This window comes from Oncorhynchus gorbuscha, linkage group LG17 (assembly GCF_021184085.1).
Source record: "Oncorhynchus gorbuscha isolate QuinsamMale2020 ecotype Even-year linkage group LG17, OgorEven_v1.0, whole genome shotgun sequence".
Lineage (NCBI taxonomy): Eukaryota > Metazoa > Chordata > Actinopteri > Salmoniformes > Salmonidae > Oncorhynchus > Oncorhynchus gorbuscha.
Window position 1 is genome coordinate 48,780,221 of NC_060189.1, and position 25,838 is coordinate 48,806,058.

The 25,838-nt window shown below is 44.8% G+C and overlaps 2 protein-coding genes across 2 annotated transcripts; both read right to left on the reverse strand.

Annotated features, from left to right (window-relative positions):
• Positions 1-73: 73 nt before the first annotated feature.
• LOC124002090 (cyclin-dependent kinase 2-associated protein 2-like) lies at positions 74-6,846 on the reverse strand. Its single transcript, XM_046309357.1, has 5 exons — positions 6,717-6,846; positions 5,768-5,925; positions 5,053-5,138; positions 2,401-2,521; positions 74-1,395 (listed from the first exon to the last, which is right to left on the reverse strand). Exons 2-5 carry the CDS (start codon positions 5,820-5,822, stop codon positions 1,328-1,330), a joined length of 330 nt encoding a protein of 109 aa, XP_046165313.1. The 5' UTR covers positions 5,823-5,925; positions 6,717-6,846; the 3' UTR covers positions 74-1,327.
• A 13,615-nt stretch (positions 6,847-20,461) lies between these two features.
• On the reverse strand, positions 20,462-25,046 carry LOC124002241 (probable G-protein coupled receptor 83). Its single transcript, XM_046309608.1, has 4 exons — positions 24,492-25,046; positions 23,785-23,910; positions 22,784-22,917; positions 20,462-21,576 (listed from the first exon to the last, which is right to left on the reverse strand). The coding sequence occupies exons 1-4, from the start codon at positions 24,927-24,929 to the stop codon at positions 20,874-20,876; spliced, it is 1,401 nt and encodes a 466-aa protein (XP_046165564.1). The 5' UTR covers positions 24,930-25,046; the 3' UTR covers positions 20,462-20,873.
• Positions 25,047-25,838: the final 792 nt, after the last annotated feature.

Here is a 25,838-nt window from a genome sequence, read left to right on the forward strand (position 1 = left end):
TACTATCCCTATACCTCCCCAATTAAGGTGCCACCAACCTCCTGTGCACTAGATACAAATGAAAAACACTCGCTTTTTTAATTGGAAAACTTTTCTAACTTTTAATTTCATTCAATTCAAGTACAGAACTGCAAAAATTGAGTTTACAAAATTGCCATACTAACAAAACTGATTTCAGGTGTGTAGGGAGGAGGTAATAGTTAATTGGGTGGAGGATGAAGGGCAAGGAAAGCTTGACTGTATGTGGCAGATAGAGGGTGCCATCACAGCAGAAAATGTGTGTAGGGTGGAAGCATGTGGAACAGAATGGGATATTTTCAAGATGCTGTTAAGCCTTGTTCACATCAAATACATTTTTTTTGCATATCTGATTCAAATGTTATTTTTCCTGCAGTCTGAACAGCCAAAAAACACATGGAATAGGATGACTTCAAACCACCGTGGTGTGGCAAGAATATGTGGTAACTAACTAGCTTGTTGTTTACAAACAAATTAGTGAATGTGCTAGAAGGATAAACAGCTACCTCGTTAGTTGACTGCCGTGGCTAGCCAAACACTTGTTTTGAAAATTTGATTGCCTTATCCTTTGGCGGCTTTAAAAGTGTGATTTTTTTCACTGATTTCAAACATTCAAAGCAAACTGGGGAACATCCATTGCAGGCATTGTCACCTTAGCTTGCTACATAACTTCTGAGTGATAGGAAGAAGGAACGCACACATTCGTCATTACTATGACAAGTAGCATACCCATGTCAACAAATGACTGCCGTCTGAACACACACAAATCCAAATTTGGTCACTTGCCGTTTGGAAAGTGAATTAACCCAAAACGGATTGGAAAAACAAAGCTGATTTGAGCATTAAGGCCTGCAATGCGAACAAGGCTTAAGTGTTGCTTACTATAAAACAATGTGGAATTAACCCTTTCGATGTAGAGTGGCGTCAGTATAGCAGCTAAGAGAGAAAGTCAGAGTATCAACCTCATTTCATTGTGGCATAGTTTTCAAAAATCTATCAAATATTTTACAGCACTATCACCTCACCCCCACTGAACAGGACAACCAAAATGAGAAAATATCTACCAGCCCCTCGCGATGCCTATGAAACTGAAATAAGCTACAGAATGTTCTGAGAGCGAACTGTCCTACGACTGCAAAATGTGTTACACATTCTGAACACACCCCATAGGCGGTGTGAGAAACTATATGGGGAAAAAGGTTACAGGTTCAGTGGAGCAATAGAGACAAAAAGTCAGGATAACAAAGACGGGACACATAGATGAGGCCTATACAAAGACAAGAGGGGGGTGGAGGGATTCTGCAAAGGGTTATGTGCGAGCGCTCCTCTCCGTCTCCGCCAGACACTCCCTGACCAGCGCCCTCGCGTGAATGATACCTAGAAGACAGATGAACAACATCACAAGTTGGGATTTAGAACTTTTACTTCATGTGTGGAGGAAAATACAGTCTCCTCATTGAACCTTAATGTGAATTGAAATCCATGTATTTCCAAGTAAACTCATATGGAGTAAATAGGCCTATGGGATGGGATCCTTGGGACTCTAACTCTGTCACCCCATCGAAGTTGAAATGTGTTAAGGTTAGGGACATCCCAAGGATCCCAGATAACCATGTGAGTCGAGAGCCAAATGGCCGTGGTGTGAGAAGCATGGGTGAAATGTTTGTTTGGTTCATTGAAAAGTATTTACGGCAGTAATTATTCATGAGAGAAACATTTTCCTTGGGACTACATTTAATCACCAAGTACTAGTTGTGTGTCCTGCATTTGGGCAATTCCACAGTAATGTAATTATGACAAGACTCCGATTTTTCACTTTAAAAATGTATGCCAAACAAAGACCACTGATTTCAAAGTTTAACAATTTTGGTATCCTTTTTAAAGTGAAATCGGAGTCATCAAATTGCCCATTTCTCATTTTGTGCATAGCATAATATTATTTGAACTGAACTGAGCCTAATTTAGGCATCTTTGGATTTAAAAGGACAATGTCTGATTGGACTGGCTATTTTGCTAATTGAACTTGGTGGATTTAAACTTTTTGATGATTGATTGACTGGATGACTGAGCTCGGTGATGGTTTTATCGAATGCCCGAAAGCCTTAACATATACAGTTTGGCTTTTATTATGATCTATTTTTGCTGCTGCCATGCAATGTTGATCATTGCTTTCATCCACTGCCTTATGTTAATTTCTTGTTGCTGTGTTTATGCATATAATATTCAAGTGCTTACTGTCTGCTTGCTGGGTATGTGCAGCGTGGTTCAGGAAAAGGAAAGTAAGCTCTCTGGAGTACTGATAAACACCCTGTCAATACAACCACAACCTTTGCTCCAAGCTTTGTGGATATTTGTGGCTTTTAGCTGATCGGGCTGCAGTACCTCTCTTTAGCCTCTCCATGGCGCTCTTGCTCCCGGCGTAGGTGGGGCGGATCTCGCGACTCATCTCCTCGATAACTGACAGCAGCTCGCTGTAGGTTGAGCCCTGAGACACTTTCACTGGCTGCGTGTGTGTGTGTGAGAGAGGGGGGATACGAGACAAAGGTCATATGCTGGAAGACAGCAAAAACAACTAGAAATCCCAATTGATCCTGACCAAGATACAGTCCCTTTATATCGTACAGAAGAGTAGAGATACAGGGGGATAATTGCCATGACGAAGTGACAGTTATACAAATCAAAACTCGCCAACAAATCTATTTTAATTCAATCGACCAGTAATGATCTGCTTTGTATTTGTTGTTAGTGATACCTGGACCCTATTGATTAGAGTCACAGCCGTGTATATCCCCCCAAGCAGATACCTTGTCGGCCCTGAAAGAACTTCCCTGGACTCAATGTAAACTGGAAACCATACATCCCGAGGCTGCATTTATTGGAGCTGGGGATTTTATCAAAGCCAACCTGAGAACAAGACTTTCTAAATTCTATCAGCATATCGAATGCGGAACACGGGCTGCTAGCATTCTGGATCATTGCTACTAACTTTACGCGATGCATACAAAGCCCCCCCCCCCCTGCCTTTGGCAAATCTGTCCATGACTCCATTTTGTTGCTCCCAGCCTATACACAGAAACTAAAACAGGAAACGCCCGTGTTCCGGTCAATACAACGCGTGTCTGATCAATCGGACTCGGTGCTTCAGGATTGCTTCGATCACGTGGACTGGGATATGTTCCAGATGGCCTCAGACAACAACACTGATGTATACGCCGACTCTGTGAGCGAGTTTATTGGCAAGTGCATTTGAGATGTCGTACCCACTGTGACTTAAAACATTTCCTCACCAGAAACTGTGGATTGATGGCAGCATCTGCGCAAAACTGAAAGCGTTAATCACCGCTTTTAATCATGGCAAGACGACTGGAAACATGACCGAACACAAACAGTGCAGCTATTCCCTCCGCAAGGCAATCAAACAAGCAAAGCATCAGTATAGACACAAAGTAGTCGCAATTCAACGGCTCAAACACGAGACGTATGTGGCAGGGTCACAGATTACAAAAAGAAAACCAGCCCCGTTGGGGACATCAACATCTTGCTCCCAGATAAATTAAACAACTTCTTTGCTTGCTTTGAGAACAATACAGTGCCTCTGACACGGCCCGCTACCAAAGCCTGTGGGTTCTCCTCCTCCGTGGCCAACGTGAGTAAAACATTTAAACGGGTTAACCCTCGCAGGGCTGCCGGCCCAGACGGCATCCCTAGCCGCGTCCTCAGAGCATGCGCAGACCAGCTGGTTTTTAACGGACATATTCAATCAATCCCTATCCCCAGTCTGCTGTGACCACATGCTTCAAGATGGCCACCATTGTTGCTGTTCCCAAGAAAGCTAAGGTAACTAAACGACAATCGCCCCATTGCACTCACTTCTGTAATCACGAAGTGCTTTGAGAGACTAGTCAAGGAGCACATCACCTCCACCCTACCGGACACCCTAGACCCACTCCAATTTGCTTATGGCCCCAATAGATCCACTGACGATGCAATCGCCATCACACGGCACACTGCCCTATCACACCTGGACAAGAGGAATATCTATGGAAGAATGCTGTTCATTGACTACAGCTCAGCATTTAATACCATAGTACCCTCCAAACTCGTCATTAAGCTCGAGACCCTGGGTCTCGACCCCGCCCTGTGCAACAGGGTCCTGGACTTTCCGACGGGCCGCCCCCAGGTGGTGAAGGTAGGAAACACACAAAGACAGCATGGTGAAGGCGCAACAGCACCTCTTCATCCTCAGGAGGCTGAAGAAATTTGGCTTGTCACCTAAAACCCTCAAACTTTTACAGATGCACAATCGAGATCACCGCCTGGTACGGCAATTGCACTGCCCTCAACCGCAAGGCTCTCTAGAGGATAGGTCTGCACAACGCACCACCGGGGGAAAACTACCTGCCCTCCAGGACACCTACAGCATCCGATGTCACAGGCCAAAAAGATCATCGACAACAACCACCTGAGCTACTGCCTGTTCACACTGCTATCATCCAGAACTCAATGTCAGTACAGGTGCATCAAAGCTGGGACTGAGAGACAAAAACAGCTATCTCAAGGCCATCAGACTGTTAAACAGCCATAACTAACATATGAGTCTGTATGTTGTCAGCAGCCTCCCTCTCTGGCCACTTTAGTAAATGGACTCAAAGGTATCACTAGTCACTTTAAATAACACCACTTTAATGTTTACATATCATATATTACTCATCACATATGTATATACTGCTCTATACCATCTACTGCATCTTGCCTATGCCGCACGGCCATCGCTCATCCATATATTTATTTGAACATATCCTTATTCATCCCTTACATTTGTGTGTATAAGGCTGTTGCGAATTTATTAGATATTACTGCATTGTCAGAACTAGAAGCACAAGCATTTCGCTACACTCGCATTAGCATCTGCTAACCATGCATATGTGACCAATAAAGTTTGATAAAATACCCTGAATAACATAACATATTTAACATGACTCTAAAGTATCATAGGCATTAGTTAAAGCAGTTAGAGATGAGGGTCTGTCCTACCTGAACGAAGCCCATCGACGGCGGGCCGAAATCACTGAACGCTGGTCTGAAGTTGGAGGGGAGTGAGGGAGAGGGCACACTGGAGCCTAGGCAGAGGAAAGACAGAATTCAGACGCACTGAAGCGCCCTATGACTAGTTATCATCTTTAAAATGGAAGGCAGGGGCATAAATGCTGCGTGGCATCGGTGGCGCATTCATTCTGGGGCGGCAGGTAGCCTAGTGGTTAGAGCGTTGGACTAGTAACCAAAAGGTTGCAAGATCGAATCCCTGAGCTGACAAGCTAAAACTCTGTCGTTCTGCCCCTGCAGTTAACCCACTGTTCCTAGGCCGTCATTGAAAATAAGATTTTGTTCTTAACTGACTTGCCTAGTTAAATAAAGGTAAAATTAAAATAAATAATTCTCAGGTGAGAGGGATTGTTACATTATGGTTGGTAGTATATGACACTCAGGTTGGTTGCTGATGTGTAGTGTGTTCCCTGGGCAGGTCCCTGGGCAGGTCCCTGGGCAGGTCACAGGAATAGGGCCGCTAGTCTTATCTATTGAATGGGATCCACTGCACTGTGGTAGGGTTGAGTTCAGTAAGATGGGTGAAAACCAAACCAACAATGGGTAGTGTAGAGGGTGTATCTATAGAAATAGAAATTAAATTTCTATACATCCTTGATAGCAATAATAGTGGATACCAAAGAACCAATTGACAGTTGGCAGAAACCTGGCGGGGTGTGGTTGGAGCCGGACGGAGCAGGGGCGATGGGTTTGTAGCTCATCGCGCTGTCACTACGGACCTCCCCGTACGACGGCGCACCGCTTCCGTCCGTCCCGTCGACCCTGTGCTTATACAGCTTTCCTGGTGGGCTGGGCCCCTGAGAGCTAGGAAGAGAAAGTAATGGTGTTATGTTCCTCATGCATGACATTCATCATTCATCAACAACACGGTCAGTCTAGCCTGGTCCTGAATACATTGTGTGCTATGCAAGTCATGTTGAACGTTCTGTATGGCCAATTGGGTTTGGCATGACAATGATTTGAGGTGTTGTTTACCTCGTACAGATTTGGACCAGGCTGTCATGATGTTGTCAGTGGATCACTGACGTTTGCAAATATGGCTTAACGACCCAGACCTTAGGTTACCCAGCTAGCTAGTAATCGAACAGGCACAGCTGGTTTCAAACATGTGTCACAACCGTGCCTGTTCTCCACATCGGCTTAGCGGGCAACTTTGCACATTACGTCAGTACCTCATCGGGTCCTAGCCTATCGTCAAACGACAGTACTAACGTTGGCTAGGTAGCTAAGCTAACTAGTTACCGAACCAAAGGTCGACGAGATGACATCTCGCTTCAGACAAAGTCCAATTAACAGAAACAAAGCTAGTTAGCGGGTGACCTAACTTGTAATTGCAACGACTTCGGTGGTCACTGCGCATTTCATAGCTAGTTAATCTCTACTTAGCAAGAACGCTAGCTGTTTGCTGACTGGTTTGCATTCGGTGTGAAACAGGCTTGCTAGCTAACGTTATCTAGCTAGGTGAATAGCTATAACGTTAGATTGCAGCAAGTAATTACATAATGCATTTGCGTTCCATGGGTTTAAGTATCTCAGTAGCCATTAAAAACATGTAATATAAAACAACAGTCAAGGGGAATGCTTTCGAAATGTACCTTTCTAGGGGAAGATTTTCAGCCAGGTCGAAAAAGCAGCTTCCTTTCTCCTGCTGAAAAGGGGCGTGGTTATTGATGCAACGTTGACTGAATATTCATAAAGTGATGCGTTGTCATTGGCTAAAAACAAATCGATGGCAGGTGAGCGGAAATGTCTATTTATCAGAGCCTTCCCTTCTATCTATTTGAGGGTGCTGCACTGGTGTGTCTTTTTTAAATAATCTCTTTGGTATTCAGAGTTTGAACATAAGGAGAAAAAAAACATTATTTGATGGGGCACACCTCACTGATTTATTTTCCCTGTGGTTACATGACGTGTGGACATGTCGATCATCATGTCAACATGTAGGTCATCTAAGGTTACTGCCTGAACCGAAACATCAATCACACAATAAATCAAATGTTTTTTATATTATGCCACATCAATGCCCTTCTTCCCCAGGTTTGCCAAATAAATGTAATCTAACTATGTGTCCGTGTGCGTGCGAGAGTGATCTGAGAGATTGATACGAGGTCTTGTCAGTTTAGTAAAAAATGTATAGTGTTTTCAGGCTGTCACTGTCCAAGGCCACACAAGCTGATTTGCTAAATGGTTGACTTGGAAGTGGACACACTGCATCATTAACCTTGGACAAGAGATAGAAGAGAACGATGAACAGTGGCAAAGTTGTATTTCTGGTTGGAACCCGTGGCGGATTTAGGTATGGGCGACATGGGCAGCCGCCCAGGGCGGCATCTTGACAGGGGCAGCACGGGGCGCCCGCACAATTTTTTGGGGAATGGTGACATTTGCGCGATTGGTTTTCTATCGATCATTTGCACGATCGGTTTTCTATCAATCATTTGCACATCACGTCAAGGATATAATGTCACCGTGTTGGACTGTGGGTCAATTAAACTTGTCAGAGTGGGCGTCCTGATTCTAGTTTGTGAGCTTGGCAGGCTACTGCCTGGGAAGGTCTCCCACTCAGAAGTACGAGATGGGGAGGTGGGCGTGGGTAAGTTGACCTCAGTTCTCCCCACTGGAAGCCTGAGGTAGGGGGAGCGGGGGAATCTATCAAATAGCGTACCTCTAACTTTGTACAGTACTAATGCAATAAGAAAAATCAGTCACACGAAGAAATGCTACCAAATAAAACACAATTCATTCATAATACTGTGAATATATAGTTTCACAGACATATTGTTGCATTTTTTTCTGGTTTGTGTGGAATCGTTAAGAATAATATAAAACCAGTCTGCACACCACCAAGGTGAATTGGTTTAGTCTTGACTCTTGGTTGACAGTGTTGGGGGATGGGTAATGTAGTCTTGACTCTTGGTTGACAGTGTTGGGGGATGGGTAATGTAGTCTTGACTCTTGGTTGACAGGGTTGGGGGATGGGTAATGTATTGATGCTCCAGTGCCAAATCAACACAAATGGATAAGAAACGGTCTAAGCCATCAGATGCCCAGTTTAGGAAAAAGAGGAAAGAAGAAGAGGAGAAACGTGCAAAAGATAAAAGCTATGCAGCTATGCCATCTCTTTATGAGTATAATATTATGCATGTAATGAAAGAGGCTAGTATAACACTTATGTTTGTTAGCCTGTGTTGCTACGTTGCTTGCTATGCTATTACACATAGGTTTGACAATATTCAGTTTTCTGTCCAACTAGCTTCCACAACATTGGAGATAATTTCACACAGTTTTATCATGATAATGTGTGTAGCCTGCAGCAAAACGATTACAATCAAACTAGCACATTATTGATTTGGTTAACTTTCATTGGGCTGACAATATAAAGGTGTCCTGTGATTGTATTGACTCGGTCCTGAGCTCAGTCAGGGGAATTTCCAATGCTGTAGGCTAACTTAAAATATGTCTATATTATGCTGATATTTTGTATCTTTTGTGATATATTGAGTCTTTTGAGCTGTCTTTTGCCTAGAATTAGCCAATGAGGTAGTATGGTTCATTTGGTTCCTATTCTGAAAGTTTGATAAATTGTGCATAATGACGTATATTTAATTGCCCAACAAATGTATTTAGGGTGTCAGACAGTATTTCAATGCAAATTCAGGGGCACTTATTTTGGAGCACCCTCTGGCACTAGCCAGGATGAGGAGCCATCTACCTCCTCAGCCACACAGACCTCTTCAGGATTCTTTGTGTGTGTGTGTGTGTGTGTGTGTGTGTGTGTGTGTGTGTGTGTGTGTGTGTGTGTGTGTGTGTGTGTGTGTGTGTGTGTGTGTGTGTGTGTGTGTGTGTGTGTGTGTGTGTGTGTGTGTGTGTGTGTGTGTGTGTGTGTGTGTGTGCGCGTGTGTGTGCATCCCTGTGTAACATAAACAAAATAAATTATTTCCCTTTTGCAAAGTTTTAAGTTTCCATACTGTGGATAACAATGATGATTTTATTCTTACTGGGTATGTGTGTGGGATGTTCCACAACTAGAAATGCTGTGAATAACGTCAACTAATGCCCACATGCTCTCCATTAGAAATACCTGTTGCAGAATCCCCCACCAAATCCTGCTGCTGAGCAAGAACCACTGTCTACAGACCCTGCTGACTGGCCTTTAGTTCTGACTGATGTAATCTAACTACATGAATTCGGACACAACTAGTTTGCAGAGGACCATGTGAGGTACCACCTAACTTTGTTTTCCCAAGGAATGAGAGTGATGGAAGAAGTTGCCACCATCAGTATTTCAGGAAGACCTTGGTAAGTGGTGAAAAAATCCAAAGTTGGTTGGTGTATTCTGAAAGAAACAACAGCTGCTTCTGCTGCACCTCAGCCAACCTCAAGGTCCTAAATGACATCATAACCGTCATCGATAAGAGACATTACTGTGCAGCCGTATTCATCGACCTGGCTAAGGCTTTCGACTCTGTCAATCACCACATTCTTATTGGCAGACTCGACAGCCTTGGTTTCTCAAATGATTGCCTCACCTAGTTTACCAACTACATCTCTGATAGAGTTGAGTGTGTCAAATTGGAGGGCCTGTTGTCTGGACCTCTGGCAGTCTCCATGGGGGTGCCACAGGGTTCAATCCTCGAGCCGACTCTCTTCTCTGTATACATCAATGATGTTGCTCTTGCTGCTGGGGATTCTCTGATACACCTCTACGCAGACGACACCATTCTGTATACTTCTGGCCCCTCTTTGGACACTGTGTTAACTAACCTTCAGACGAGCTTCAATGCCATACAACTCTCCTTCCGTCGCCTCCAACTGCTCTTAAACGCAAGTAAAACTGAATGCATGCTATTCAACCGACCACTGCCCGCACCTGCTTGCCCGTCCAGCATCACTACTTTGGACGGCCCCGACTTAGAATACGTGGACAACTACAAATACCTAGGTGTCTGGTTAGACTGTAAACTCTCCTTCCAGACTCACATTAAGCATCTCCAATCCAAAATTAAATCTTGAATTGGCTTCCTATATCGCAACAAAGCATCCTTCACTCCTGCTGCCAAACATACGCTCGTAAAACTGACCATCCTACCAATCCTCCACTTCGGTGATGTCATCTATAAAATTACCTCCAACACTCTACTCAACAAACTGGATGCAGTCTATCACAGTGCCATCCGTTTTGTCACCAAAGCCCCATACACTACCCACCATTGCGCCCTGTACGCTCTCATTGGTTGGCCCTCGCTTCATACTCGTCGCCAAACCTACTGGTTACAGGTTATCTACAAGTCTCTGCTAGGTAAAGACCCACCTTATCTCAGCTCACTGGTCACCATAGCAGCACCCACTCGTAGCACGCGCTCCAGCAGGTATATCTCACTGGTCACCCCCAAAGCTAATTCTTCCTTTGGTCGTCTTTCCTTCCAGTTCTCTGCTGCCAATGACTGGAACGAACTGCAAAAATCTCTGAAGCTGGAGACTCATATCTCCCTCACTAGATTTAAGCACCAGCTGACAGAGCAGCTCACAGATCACTGCACCTGTACATAGCCCATCTATCTACCTACCTCATCCCCATACTGTATTTATTTATTTATCTTGCTCCTTTGCACCCCAGTATCTCTACTTGCACATTCATCTTCTGCACATCTACCATTCCAGTGTTTTAATTGCTATAGTGTAAATACTTCGCCATCATGGCCTATTTATTGCCTTAACTCCCTTATCTTACATCATTTGCACTCACTGTATATAGACTTTTTGTTTTCTTTTGTTCTACTGTATTATTGACTAGTTTTGTTTATTCCATGTGTTGTTGTATGTGTCAAATTGCTATGCTTTATCTTGGCCAGTTGCAAATGAGAACTTGCCTACCGGCTCAAAATGGCCAGAAACAAATGCTTTCTTCTGAAACTCGTCAGTCTATTCTTGTTCTGAGAAATGAAGGCTATTCCATGCGAGAAATTGCCAAGAAACTGTACAATGCTGTGTCCTGAAATCTGTTAAAATGTCCCAATTAATAAATTAATTTCATCTGTTGATAAAGTTTTACTGTTGTGTTGTTACATGTTTCACTGTACTGAACAAAAATATAATTGTTGCCATGGCAATGAGGTGGCACAGTTATAGACAGCTCAGATACTTAAAAGTCCTATTGGTACATTTGAATGACCTCTGATCAATCGCACACAGGAACCTCTTGTTCCTCTGGACCTGTTACCTCTTGTCTGATTACACAACGGATTACACCCTTTTGTACGCAATATAGTGTACATTTGAACTCCAGGATTGGAATTGCAAGGAATCTGGCGACCGTGTCAGCTTGCACTGCTCCCAGCCCGCCACAGGAGTCGCTGGTGCACGATGGGACAAGGACATCCCTGCCGGCCAAACCCTCCCCTAACCCGGACGACTTTGGGCCAATTGTGCACCGCCCCATGGGTCTCGCGGCTGCGACAGAGCCTGGACTCGAACCCAGAATCTCTAGTGGTACAGAAAGCACTGCGATGCAGTGCCATAAACCACTGCACCACTCGGGAGGCAGGTGACCATTATTGACACACACAAGAAACTGTTGAGTGTGAAAAACTCAGCAGTGTTGTTATTCTTGACACAAACCAGTGTGCTTGGCACCTACTAGTACCATACACCGTTCAAAGGAACATACAGTACATATGTTGTCTTGCCCGTTCACCCTCTGAATGGCACACATACACAATCCATTTCTCAATTGTCTCTAGGCTTAAAATTCCTTCATTAACCAGTCTTCTGAATGATTCCCAAGCAAATTTACTGAGCTTGAACAATTTTGTCCCAAAAAATTGACATATGTTGCCATAAGAATTGTGCAATGTTGGTAGAATATTATTCAAAATGATTCACAGCTGCAATGGCAACCAAATGTGTTTCCACACTCGTTATTCGTTATTTCTTTCACTTTAAATGTGTGGAGTAGGTTGTGTAAAAAAAACTAAGCAATGTAATCCCTTTTAGATTTTGTTTTACTTTATTTTAAGGCAACAATTTGAAGACGTTCACTTCCCAGCTAGTACATTTGGTTCCTTGGACGTTGTGGGAACATATGTTTTTGGTTTCCGATACATTACTTGACCATTAAAACAGAATGTTTTCTAAACGTTCTGAGAACGATAGTGAAAATTTCACCTGTTCTGGTAATGTACATTTTTAGGTTGCATGGAAGTTCTGAGAATGTTTCTCTATGGTTCCCTGAAAGTTTTCCTGGGAGGTTTTATTAACGCTCTGAGAATGGAAATTCTAGGTTATTTTAAGGTAATTAAATAACATTCATTAATACTTCTAGCTTAGTTTGGGTACACTGTTTTGAACTCCAGGCACACATAGGATACATGGACATTAATCATGAAAAAACATGTATTTTAATTGTGGCATGTTGTCAGTGAGATTCAAACCAATGACTGTCTGGTCTCTATCCATAGAATTAGTCGACTGCATCACCAGGATGGAGCTACCATGTAATGTTTTTGTAACTCATACAAGCTGTTAATTTTAGTCTATTCAAACTGATCCTGTACAAAGCATGTAGAGGTCTATAATTGTTATTATAAGTACACTTCAACTGTGAGAGACGGAATCTAAAACAAAAATCCAGAAAATCTCATTGTATGATTTTTAAGTAATTCATTTGCATTTTATTGCATGACATAAGTATTTTAGACTTAATATTTGGTACAGAAACCTTTGTTTGCAATTACAGAGATCATTCTTGACCAGGTTTGCACACACTGCAGCAGGGATTTTGGCCCACTCCTCCACACAGACCTTCCCCAGATCCTTCAGGTTTTGGGGCTGTCGCTGGGCAATACGGACTTTCAGCTCCCTACAAAGATTTTCTATTGGGTTCAGGTCTGGAGACAGGCTAGGCCACTCCAGGACCTTGAGATGCTTCTTACAGAGCCACTCCTTAGTTGCCCTGGCTGTGTGTTTCGGGTCGTTGTCATGCTGGAAGACCCAGCCACAACCCATCTTCAATGCTCTTACTGAGGGAAGGAGGTTGTTCGCCAAGATCTCACGATACATGGCCCCATCCATCCTCCCCTCAATACAGTGCAGTCGTCCTGTCCCCTTTGCAGAAAAGCATCCCCAAAGAATGATGTTTCCACCTCCATGCTTCACGGTTGGGATGGTGTTCTTGGGGTTGTACTCATCCTTCTTCTTCCTCCAAACACGACAAGTAGAGTTTAGACCAAAAAACTCTATTTGTGTCTCATCAGACCACACGACCTGCTCCCATTCCTCCTCTGGATCATCCATATGGTCATTGGCAAACTTCAGACGGGCCTAGACATGCGCTGGCTTGAGCAGGAGGACCTTGCGTGTGCTGCAGGATTTTAATCCATGACGGCGTAGTGTGTTACTAATGGTTTTCTTTGAGACTGTGGTCCCAGCTCTCTTCAGGTCAATGTCCAGGTCCTGCACTGTAGTTCTGGGCTGATCCCTCACCTTCCTCATGATCATTGATGCCCCACGAGGTGAGATCTTGCATGGAGCCCCAGATCGAGTGTGATTGACCGTCATCTTGAACTTCTTCCATTTTCTAATAATTGTGCCAACAGTTGTTGCCTTCTCACCAAGCTGCTTGCCTATTGTCCTGTAGCCCATCCCAGTCTTGTGCAGGTCTACAATTTTATCCCTGATGTCCTTACACAGCTCTCTGATCTTGGCCATTGTGGAAATGTTGGTGTCTGTTTGATTGAGTGTGTGGACAGGTGTCTTTTATACAGGTAATGAGTTCAAACAGGTGCAGTTAATACAGGTAATGAGTGGAGAACAGGAGGGATTCTTAACCTCTCTGCGCACGGAACCCGGTAGTGGGATGAAATTCCACAACATAAGGTGATCGCTACATAAATAGTCATATTAAACATTCATGAAAATACAAGTGTCTCACATGTATCGGAAGCCTACAATCTTGCTAATCCAACTGCGTTGTCAGATTTTTAAAAGGATTTACAGCGAAAGATTAGATGCGATTATCTGAGGATAGAGCCCCATAAAAAAACGATTTCAACCAGCACAGGCGTAACATAATCACAAACTGCATTAAAATAAATCATTTACCTTTGACGATCTTCGTCTGTTTGCAATCCCAATGCTCATTGTTACACAATGAATGATCTTTTGTTTGATCAAATCCGTTTTTATAGCCTAACACGGAACATTTTGTGAACCGCTTGTGTCGTGAATTCCGTCTCATTCCTTTTTCGACGACACATTCGAGGGTAAATAACCCACACAAAACGTGACTTTTCCAGTCATGTTTGCTTTCATTGCAATCAACTGGTTTGTTTCATTGCAATTAACTGGTTTGTTTGTAACAGTAATTTATAAAATTACTTGAAAAGATTCCGTCTCTCACAGTTGAAGTGTACCTATGGCAAAAATTACAGACCTCTACATGCTTTGTAAGTAGAAAAACCTGCAAAATCGGTAGTGTATCAAATAATTGTTCTCCCCAATGTATATGTTTTTTAAAATTCAATTAATGTGGGCAGTTAGTGGGCATGGCCATCACACCTCAACACACTTAACAAGATAGAGGCCAGAGAGTGTTCTGTTGATGCCAAGAACGGAATATACATGTTTTTAAATAATATTGTTATGCAGGTGAATGAGGACCCAAAAGCGACTTGGCGAAAACAGAGTCTTTATTCCAGTAAAGGAAATAGGCAATACTCCTAGACAAATCGGAGCAGAAAACAAAACATAAAAAACTAATTCCACTCGTAGTGACGAGGACAGACTGGAGACTCGACCATAAACTGTAGGTTGCCTCGGGAAGGCACCGACCGTAGCAGACTCAGACACCTGCTCACACGCAGCATCTGAGGGAAACAAGACACGACAGGGCGAGACAAAGACACAGCACGGCGAACAATATACAAGGATCCGACAGGACAGAAACGGAAAACAAGGGGAGAAATAGGGACTCTAATCAGAGGGCAAGATAGGGAACAGGTGTGGAAAGACTAAATGAGTGAGTAGGAGAATGAGGAACAGCTGGGAGCAGGAACGGAACGATAGAGAGAGGAGAGAGAGGGAGGGAGAGAGAAAAAGGGAACGAACCTAATAAGACCAGCAGGGGGAAACGAACAGAAGGGAAAGCAAAATGACAACACAATATAAGACAAAACATGACAAATATTCTTATAATGTTCTTTGAACGTTACTAATGTTTTCTTGTGGTTTTAATGGAAAGTTGTCTTAACGTTATGTGAACATGACTTTAAATAGAACCATGAGGAAACTGGAAAAAAAATATTATGCAGAAGTACCGAAATTCCCTGAGAAGAACATTGTTTATTAACTGTAGGAAAGGTTATGGGAAGGTTGTATCCAAAATAACCATTGGACAACCACGCTCTTACCAAGGTCTAAGAAACATATAGTTCTCAGAACGTTATACGTTCACTGGGTAGGCACTGTTTTATTTGTTTTATTTTTAAATACAGGCAAGTCAGTTAAGAACAAATTCTTATTTACAATGACTGCCTACTCCAGTCAAACCCTAACCCGGAAGACGCTGGGACAATTGTGCGTCACCCTATGGGACTCCCAATCACAGCCGGTTGTGATACCGCCTGGAATCAAACCAGGGTCTGTAGTGATGCCTCGAGCACTGAGATGCAGTGCCTTAGACCGCTGCTCCACTGAGGAGCACTGCAATTGCATGTTTATGAGGACTTGTTCAGAATAGACATCAAACAGAAACAACCACAATGTGTGAATCCAAAATTGGAATAGAATGTACATAGCAGCCTAGCAGGCATTGTAAATGTCGACACACCTGTCCGTCGCGGCGGGACTGAAATGGAATTTTTCGTAAATACCTCTGTATCTTAAACGTGTACTTTGATTGCAAAGGGGCAGAGAAGGTTCATCAACAGCACTTCGTGACTTGCTTTTGAGGTCATCAGACAGATTTGTGCTTCTCTGACGCCACTTCTCCATCGTTCAGGGGTTTCATGTGCCGTACATGACCTGCCCTGCACTCATTCATGTAACTGACCTCGGACCTCACGTTCCCTCGACAGAATGACTCCCACTCTTATGAATAGTAGCAGAGTGGGAGATCAGAAAGATTGCCTACACACACGCACGCTCGCACGCACGCACACACACACACGCACGCACGCACGCACACACACCTACCTACCCACTGGAAGTAGAAAGGGAGTTCAGAAATGATAGTGCACGAAACCATACCGTTATCTATGAATCACACCAACCCATTGTTGTCACATGGCATACTTTAATGGCTTTTGTAAAGAGAAAAAGTTCAAACCAACAAGGGGGTTGGATAATGAACATATTGACCAATTTCTCGGCCTCATAATCCACTACTAAAGAGCTAGACCAGAACAGAAACTTTACTCAAGCCCTTTGGCAATACCGACCCACAGATGCAAGCATCAGCACACACACGCACACTCAAACACACACACAATCTGGCTGGTGCAGGGCTGACCATGTAAAGCATAAAATATACATTTTAAACTCTGAGTCACTTAGATGTAATATTACAAACACAGACACATCTATAACACAGTCATTGGTGGATAAATTGATAAATATCTCAAAAGGAAAGTGCAGTGTTATGAGAAAGGCATGTACACAACAAAAATAAACGTCTCTTTCTCAGGACCCTGTCTTTCTAAGCTAATTTGTAAAAATCCCAAAACTTCACTGTAAAGGGTTTAAACACGGTTTACCATGCTTTCCCATTGAACCATAAACAATTAATGAACATGCACCTGTGGAACGGTCGTGAAGACACTAACAGCTTACAGACGGTAGGCAATTAAGGTCACAGTTATGAAAACTTAGGACACTAAAGCGGCCTTTCTACTGACTCTGAAAAACACCAAAAGAAAGATGCCCAGGGTCCCTACTCATCTGCGTGAATGTGCCTTAGGCATGCTGCAAGGAGGCATGAGGACTGCAGATGTTGCCAGGGCAATAAATTGCAATGTCCATGCAGTGAGACGCCTAGACAGCGCTACAGGGAGACAGGATGGACAGTTGATCGTCCTCCTAGTGGCAGACCACGTGTAACAACACCTGCACAGGATCGGTACATACGGTCTTCACACCTGCAGGACAGGTACAGCATGGCAACAACTGCCTGAGTTACATCAGGAACGCACAATCCCTCCATCAGTGCTGACTATCTGCAATAGGCTAAGAGAAGCTGGACTGAGGGCTAATAGGCCTGTTGTAAGGAAGGTCCTCACCAGACATCACCAGCATCAACGTTGCCAATGGGCACAAACCCACCGTCGCTGGACCAGACATGACTGGCAAAAAGTGCTCTTCACTGACGAGTTGCGGTTTTGTCTCACCAGGGGTGATGGTCAGATGCGAGTTTATTGTCAAAGGAATGAGCGTAACACCGAGGCTTGTAATCTGGAGCGGGATCGATTTGGAGGTGGAGGGTCCGTCATGGTCTGGGGCGGTGTGTCACAGTATCATCGGACTAAGCTTGTTGTCATTGCAGGCAATCTCAATGCTGTGCGTTATAGGGAAGACATCCTCCTCCCTCATGTGCTACCCTTCCTGCAGGCTCATCATGACCCTCCAGCATGACAATGCGACCAGCCATACTGCTCGTTCTGTGCGTAATTTCCTGCAAGACAGGAATGTCAGTGTTCTGCCATGGCCAGCGAAGAGCCTGGCTTTCAATCCCATTGAGCACGACTGGGACCATTCCCCCCAGAAATGTCCGGGAACTTGCAGGTGCCTTGGTGGAAGAGTTGGGTAACATCTCACAGCAAGACCTGGCAAATCTGGTGCAGTCCATGAGGAGGAGATGCCCTGCAGTACTTAATGCAGCTGGTGGCCACACCAGATACTGACCCCCCTTTGTTCAGGGACACATTATTCCATTTCTGTTAGTCACATGTCTGTGGAACTTGTTCAGTTTATGTCTCAGTTGTTGAATCTTGTTATGTTCATACACATATTTACACATGTTAAGTTTGCTGAAAATAAATGCAGTTGACAGTGAGAGTACATTTCTTTTTTTGCTGAGTTTATGTGCACTATGGGTTAAGGCAATGGATCTCAGAAAGCACAGATGGAGAGAGGGAGAATTCACAATTAAGATCCCACATCACATTTACATCACAAAACCATAATATTGCAGATGCTCATGCCTGCTGTTACCACCATCTAACATCATACCCTGGCATCAACATGCAAAACAAGAACAACTTTAATGAAACCAAACATCAACACAAGCATGTTCAAATGTCAGATTTAAACCACCATCATTGTCGTCTGTACACGTGAGCATCATGTCACAGACGCTCACACTCTTCACCTGGTCTGCTCACCATTCAAATGAATTAAGAACAAAACATTAACACAGACATGTTCAAATCACCATCAGGTCTTGGTGAAAGAGGAACTTGTTTTATTTCACATACTTTAAGTGCGCTTGATTTGAGCTTGCCCTACAACAGAATAGTCCCAAAAGTGCAAACCCCACCCACCTGGCGCTCTTGGTCAGCTAAATGAAATGGATATAAAGTGTTTTAAAGAAAACAAGTACAATTGTATCCACGGTCTGGTTAACAGTACCACCAACAGCATCACAGAACCCTTTGACTCTGAGGGCCTCATCTTGTCCACCAGCCGGCTCCCTCTGTAATTGTGCCTATGGACAAGGTTACCAAGTGCCTAATTACCAACAAGCTAATGCATAACGTAGCATTCAAGCAGTAGCCTTCTCATTTATAGGAAGGGTCCCAAATGGCACCCTATTCCCCTTTAGTGCACTATTTTTGACCAGGCCTTATAGGGTTCCTTCCGTCAAGTATAGTGTACCACTTTCTTATTTTGCACAGTCCTGAACTCAATCAGTTATTAAAAGGTTTGGTCTGTAACTTTCATTTATTTATCCAACTGAATGCATATTTATGCTCTGCTACTTTGGCAACTAGTATTTGTATTCTTTTTTTAACCTCCCACTTTGGGCTGGATGTGTCAATATGCATACATACAGTACATAAATAATCTATGAGCAGAATTACTATTTTATGTCAATTAGCCACAAAATCCCTAGGTTGAAAGGGACTGTTTTCAGGAAGCTGTACAGTGGCATTTTCCTTACATTTACCCCCAGGTGGGCCAGCCCCCGAGCAATTCGAGTTTCGGCCAATGAGCTTCAGCCCCTCGCCATTTGAGTGACAGCTAGCAAGAATCACACACAGCAGAGCGAGAGACCGCAATGACGTGGTTCACATTTTCGGGGGCCACAAAAGTACAAGAGAATATCTCTAATAGCTACCACCACATGTGCAGTCAGCTGTCCATGTTTCAACCTGTATCTTACACAGGGACTGCCAGCAGATGTAGGGAGGAAACATCTGGAGCAAAATAATCTTCACCCCACCTCCATAACATTCTTCTTTCCCATGGACCTGAACTAAATCATTTGTTAAAGGTCCGATCTGCTACTTTCATTTACAGTCAGAGGTTAAAAGTGTTTCCCCTGCCCTTGTTTGTAGTAAACTTTAGGAGTGGATCTTGGCAAATGTACAGAACCTGCTACAGAATTACTTCAATTCTGTGGGTAACCTTTGGTTAGATTTGCCGAGCGAGACCCACCGCCACAGTATACAAGAGTGCAGGGATAGCACATTCGACTGGAAGTGAAAGTTACAGATTGTTCCTTCAAACTCTAGCTCCGTCAGCCCCTCTCCTTCCTGCAACTCCCCGGCAGCAGCAGTAATTCTCTGTGAATTAGTTGAAAAGCGAGACAGAAGAACTAGCCAGAGACAGAACGAAAAGAGATAGAAGAAGAGGCAGGTTTACAAAAAGAAACTACAACAGATGTGGTGCAACGCGGTCCCGACGAAAAGCAGAACTGTCCATGCCGCGACAGTACCGTTCTGCTAATATACACTGAGTATACAAAACATTAAGGACACCTGCTCTTTCCATGACATAGGCTGACCAGGTGAATCCAGGGGAAAGCTATGATCCCTTGTTGATGTCACTTGTTAAATCCACTTCAATCGGTGTAGATGAAGGGGAGGAGACAGGTTAAAGAGGGATTTTTATGCCTTGAGACAATTGAGACATGGATTGTGTATGGGTGCCATTCAGAGGGTATATGGGCAAGACAAAAGACAAGTGCCTTTGAACGGGGTACGGTAGCAGGTGCTCAGGTGTGTATCAAGAACTGCAATGATGCTGGGTTTTTCATGCTCAACAGTTTCCCACCTGTATCAAGAATGTTCCACCACCGAAAGGATTGACACAACTGTGGGAAGCATTGGAGACAACACGGGCCAGTATCCCTGTGAAATGCTTTCGACACCTTGTAGAGTCCATGCCCTGGCAAATTGAGGCTGTTCTGAGGGCAAAAAGGGGGGGGGGGTGTCCTTAATGTTTTGTATACTGTGCATATGTACAGTATGCACAATATGTGCTAACAGAGTAGTTGTTCGTTTGGGTGTTGCATTTGTTGCCAGACCTTATCACACCCTGTTCCCATCAATGTGAAACCTTTCTTCCCGAAGGTGGCGCTGTCATGAAAGTTAAAAGATAATACATTTCTGGTTCTAGAGCCCCAACTGTCTTTAGCTAATAACGTAGTCCTTCAACAGGACTCACCACCAAATGCAGCAACTTTGACATGTCTTTAATTGTCAAATAAACTCAATCATTCACACAATCCCAACCAAAGTGCATTCTGGTAGTTGTAGTTAACTGACAGCTACTATAGGCTCCACTGATAGGATGTCTGTTTTATTGGCATGTCTTGCAGAGAAAAGGACATGCCTTTCTTTAGGAAGCTGGTGAGAGGACGAGGAGTGGCTTGGCCGAGAGGAGGCGCGACTCGGGTGTGAAGAGGCGTGACTCGGCCGAGAACAGGTGCGGCTCTCCGGCCAGGCGGCTCTGTGGCAGAGTGCGCAGGAGGGTGGAGCCACCAGCACCGGCCCCACCCCTCCACGCCCCCTCTTCCGGCACATGCCCAATAGCAACCTTAGCTCCTGGCGGAAGGTGGGGTTCAGACAACAGTAGATGAAGGGATTGTAACACGTCGAGCTCATCGCCAGCCAATGAAAACAGAAATACAAGGCATTGGATGACTGAATGGCCTGGCTGGAGAGAAGCACCACGTAGCAGTTCAGAGGGAACCAGCATACCGCAAACACCCCAACAACCACCAACAACATAGCCAGGGTGCGCCGCCGCTTCCGCCGCTGCACAGCGAACTGCGCAGTGGTGGTGTCCCCGATAGCGTTACGGCGCCACAGGCGGCGTGCCACGGTTGAGTAGGCGGCGGTGATGATGAGGAGGGGTAGGACGTAGAGGAGGATGAAGGTGAGGAGGTCAATGCACTGCCAATAGACGTCAGAGGGCTCGGGGAAGTCGGGGACACAAAGGCTGCGCACCTTTTCCTTACTGAGAGAAAATGGAGAGGGAGTGATAAGGAGGGGAAGATAGGGGAGAGTGAGAAGGAGGGGAAGATAGGGGGAGTGAGAAGGAGGGGAAGATAGGGGGAGTGAGAAGGAGGGGAAGATAGGGGGAGTGAGAAGGAGGGGAAGATAGGGGGAGTGAGAAGGAGGGGAAGATAGGGGGAGTGAGAAGGAGGGGAAGATAGGGGGAGTGAGAAGGAGGGGAAGATAGGGGGAGTGAGAAGGAGGGGAAGATAGGGGAGAGTGAGAAGGAGGGGAAGATAGGGAGAGTGAGAAGGAGGGGAAGATAGGGGAGAGTGAGAAGGAGGGGAAGATAGGGGGAGTGAGAAGGAGGGGAAGATAGGGGGAGTGAGAAGGAGGGGAAGATAGGGGAGAGTGAGAAGGAGGGGAGGATAGGGGGAGTGAGAAGGAGGGGAAGATAGGGGGAGTGAGAAGGAGGGGAAGATAGGAGGGGAAGATAGGGGGAGTGAGAAGGAGGGGAAGATAGGAGGGGAAGATAGGGGGAGTGAGAAGGAGGGGAAGATAGGGGAGAGTGAGAAGGAGGGGAAGATAGGGGGAGTGAGAAGGAGGGGAAGATAGGGGGAGTGAGAAGGAGGGAAGATAGGGGAGTGAGAAGGAGGGGAAGATAGGGGGAGTGAGAAGGAGGGGAAGATAGGGGAGAGTGAGAAGGAGGTGAAGATAGGGGAGAGTGAGAAGGAGGGGAAGATAGTGGAGAGTGAGAAGGAGGGGAAGATAGGGGAGAGTGAGAAGGAGATTGGAGGACGATAGAGAGAGAGCACATAACCAGCTATGAGTATAGCACAGAGAAGAATACAGTCATGAAAAGTCAACATGAGAAACAGCAACAACATTGGAAACCCCCAAACAAAACATAGAATGATAAATGTAGGGAGAGTGAGAGAGGCTGGAGGGAAGAGAGAACTGCGAGAAAAGAATACCTGGTGGTTATTGTGTACACAAAGGTGAAGTGTTTGTTCTATCAATTCAGTGTGTGTGTGTGTGGTTATCTGTACACGAAGGTGTGTATTTGTGTGTGTGTGTGTGTGTGTGTGTGTGTGTGTGTGTGTGTGTGTGTGTGTGTGTGTGTGTGTGTGTGTGTGTGTGTGTGTGTGTGTGTGTGTGTGTGTGTGTGTGTGTGTGTGTGTGTGTGTGTGTGTGTGTGTGTGTGTGTGTGTGTGTGTGTGTGTGTGTACCTGTACACGAAGGTTAGGAGCTCCTGGTAGATGGCATGAGGCAAGGAGAAGCAGCTGGCCATGACCCAGATAAGAATCACACACACAACACCACGAGCCGGGGACATGCGGGGCCTCAGAGGGTGGAGAATGACCTGTGCACGCACACACACACACACACACACACACACACACACACACACACACACACACACACACACACACACACACACACACACACACACACACACACACACACACACACACACACACACACACACACACACACACACACACACAGTGTTTTTATCAGGTCGCATTATACACACCAGGCTGCACACATTCTTCATGCCACACACTCCATTACACACACCTGCTGCTGTTCTCTGTTCCACACTCCTCCCTTACAAACCACACTTTTAGTTTGAGATAAAAATTGGACTCAAACTCAGCTTGAGCTCTGTAGCTCATAAATACATAGGAGACTCATATCCACTCATATCCAAGACAACTCTATGAAAAACAACTGAATGTGAATACCGTCAAATATTCTTTCAATTGAAAAGATAGACTACAGCAGATGGCAGAAAATAACATACTTGTCCCTATAGCTTGGAAGCTGCCTTGTCCCACAAACTGTGGCAATAAACCAATAATTTACTGTCACGCTCCATTGAAAAATATCTATACCCCAAAAATATATATTTCTAAGAGGACAAAACATAAGAATAGTTGGCTTTTTTTTGTTCCTGTATCAAACTGTCAGGCCTGGTGATTGGTGATTCACCGGTTACAAGCTGACAATTAGCGAGTGAATTTGAGAAACCTCTTGAGCTAAGGCACTTTCAGCACTACCGCGTGGACAGCTCCCCCCTGCCCTTTCGAGTGCTGACGCTTTCCTTTCAGGTTTCCTTTACAGCTTTTATTTTACTAGGTCAAGCAAACTGCAACCCTTTAATTAGATGAAGCACACACACGACATTCACGATATTCACCGATTGTATGCATGACAGTTAGCCTACCTGGCGTCTGTCCAGCGCGATTGCCGTGAGCGTGAGTGTGGATACGTGCAGGGAGCAATACTGGACGAACCGGCTGATGTGGCACATTCCCTTCCCGAACCACCAGCTGCTATTCACAAAACGGACCTGAGGGAAACCACATAGGTATGTTGACAAGGCTGTTTTATACTGGCATGATTGAGTGATGAAAAGCTGGAGCCTTCCTATCCATACGTGCTAAATAGAACGATTTAACACGAACATATCCCCCTCACTGCAAGCACTCTCATCATCCAAACCACCTGTGGAAAATTGGTTCAAATGTATTTAAAAACCCACGCGTTCTTCCACTTTCCGGAGATAATCACTGATCTACCATGATGAAAAATGTAAAAAAAAATAATGGATATCATTTTTATACCGCAAGATTTCAAAGACGCCTCTGTGTGTGTGTGTGTGTGTGTGTGTGTGTGTGTGTGTGTGTGTGTGTGTGTGTGTGTGTGTGTGTGTGTGTGTGTGTGTGTGTGTGTGTGTGTGTGTGTGTGTGTGTGTGTGTGTGTGTGTGTGTGTGTGTGTGTGTGTGTGTGTGTGTGTGTGTGTGTGTGTGTGTGTGTGTGTGTGTGTGCGTGTGTGTGTGTGTGTGTGTAGTCATTTGTGTACAGTGATATTTGTTGTGCCTGTGCCCATAGACAGTAGCGATGTTGTCATGACCCCGGTCCGATTCGCACCAAAGTAAAGGGCATGTTGAGCAGCGTTATAAGAATGTCTGCCACTGCGAGGTTAATGATGAACAGACTTGTGGCGGAGTGCATCCGCTTGTTCTTGATCACCACATGGCACACCAGCGTGTTTCCGAACAGCGAGATGACAATGATGAACGAGTAAGCCAGGACCAGTAGGGATTTCACGGTCCGGTTATGGGACTCTCCACCGTAGCAATTTTTAACTGCCATGGAGCGCCAGTCCGCGAGCGTGCCGTCGTCCAGGTCAAGCGAGAAGACATTTGTCCGGTTGGGCGTATACGGAGCTGACAGGTTCAGCAGCCCTTCTGCATTCACGAATAGACCCCCGCCGAAAATGGTTGAGTTGTTGTATTCCCGTGCCCCCAACCCGTCGAGGCTGGGGACCAAATAGGTGAGGGACAGCCACAGACACGCAACTCGCATGTCTGCTGGGGAGGGTTATAAAGATAAGCACCGGACGTCCAATCATCAGTCTCCCCCTCGCGCATCAGTGGCGGCGTGAGTAGAGGGGGACATTGCTTTATCTCCGCAGATACTTGAGAAGATGTGATGCGCCCGGTGTGTTGGCAGCACTTTTAAACCCATGCGTGTATGCGCGCGCATTGTGTGTGTGTGTGTGTGTGGGGGTGTCAGATATTAGCGGCTCAATGCTTTTATTTGTTCACGCTGAGAGAGAAAAGGAGCGAAGCACAGAGAAAGAGAGAGGTGGAGGGAAGTGGGACAGAAGGGAGAGAGAGAAATCGAAGTATGAATTCTTAAATGTTTAATTTGACAATGATCAATGAGGTACAGCAGTGTTATGTGAAAGTCATTGTTGTATATAGCTGTTGATTTGAGGGTTACTGTATCTTATTTGTAGCACGGTCATTTATGACGCTGCCCCTTGGTGCAGGGACCCTTTGCATCTTTCGTTAATTAAATCTCAATGGGACACATGAAAGGGATGACGAGAGTAAGACAGACCGACATGAAACTGGTATCTAATATAAATAACAGAGAGAAAGACGGACTTTGAGAGAGAAAGAGAGATACCCATGCATTTAAGACTGAGATAATCAGCTCATTATACGATGTTTGTTTGCACATGCATACAGTATTTTGAGACGGCAAGGCAAGAGGGGATCCCTCTTGCGCAGACAAATGTTGGATCTGATTATAGAAATTCCGGGACAGTTTGTTCTTTAATTCCCAAACTTGCAAGTAAAAGTGTATTCGATCAAGTGTTATTCATATTTATGAGAGCACACACACACACACACACACACACACACACACACACACACACACACACACACACACACACACACACACACACACACACACACACACACA

What these genes read in the sequence shown, in the direction of transcription:
- LOC124002241 (XM_046309608.1), bottom strand. Translation starts at nt 24,929, where the DNA reads ATGCGAGTTGCGTGTCTGTGGCTGTCCCTCACCTATTTGGTCCCCAGC. An exon ending in TCAACATGCCCTTTACTTTG is followed by an intron (nt 23,911 to 24,491) that starts GTGCGAATCGGA and finishes GGTTTCCCTCAG; the next exon opens with GTCCGTTTTGTGAATAGCAG. An exon ending in CTCCTAACCTTCGTGTACAG is followed by an intron (nt 21,577 to 22,783) that starts GTACACACACAC and finishes ATTTTCTCTCAG; the next exon opens with TAAGGAAAAGGTGCGCAGCC.
- LOC124002090 (XM_046309357.1), bottom strand. Translation starts at nt 5,822, where the DNA reads ATGAGCTACAAACCCATCGCCCCTGCTCCGTCCGGCTCCAACCACACC. An exon ending in CTCCAACCACACCCCGCCAG is followed by an intron (nt 5,139 to 5,767) that starts GTTTCTGCCAAC and finishes TCCTCTGCCTAG; the next exon opens with GCTCCAGTGTGCCCTCTCCC. An exon ending in CGTCGATGGGCTTCGTTCAG is followed by an intron (nt 2,522 to 5,052) that starts GTAGGACAGACC and finishes ACACACACGCAG; the next exon opens with CCAGTGAAAGTGTCTCAGGG.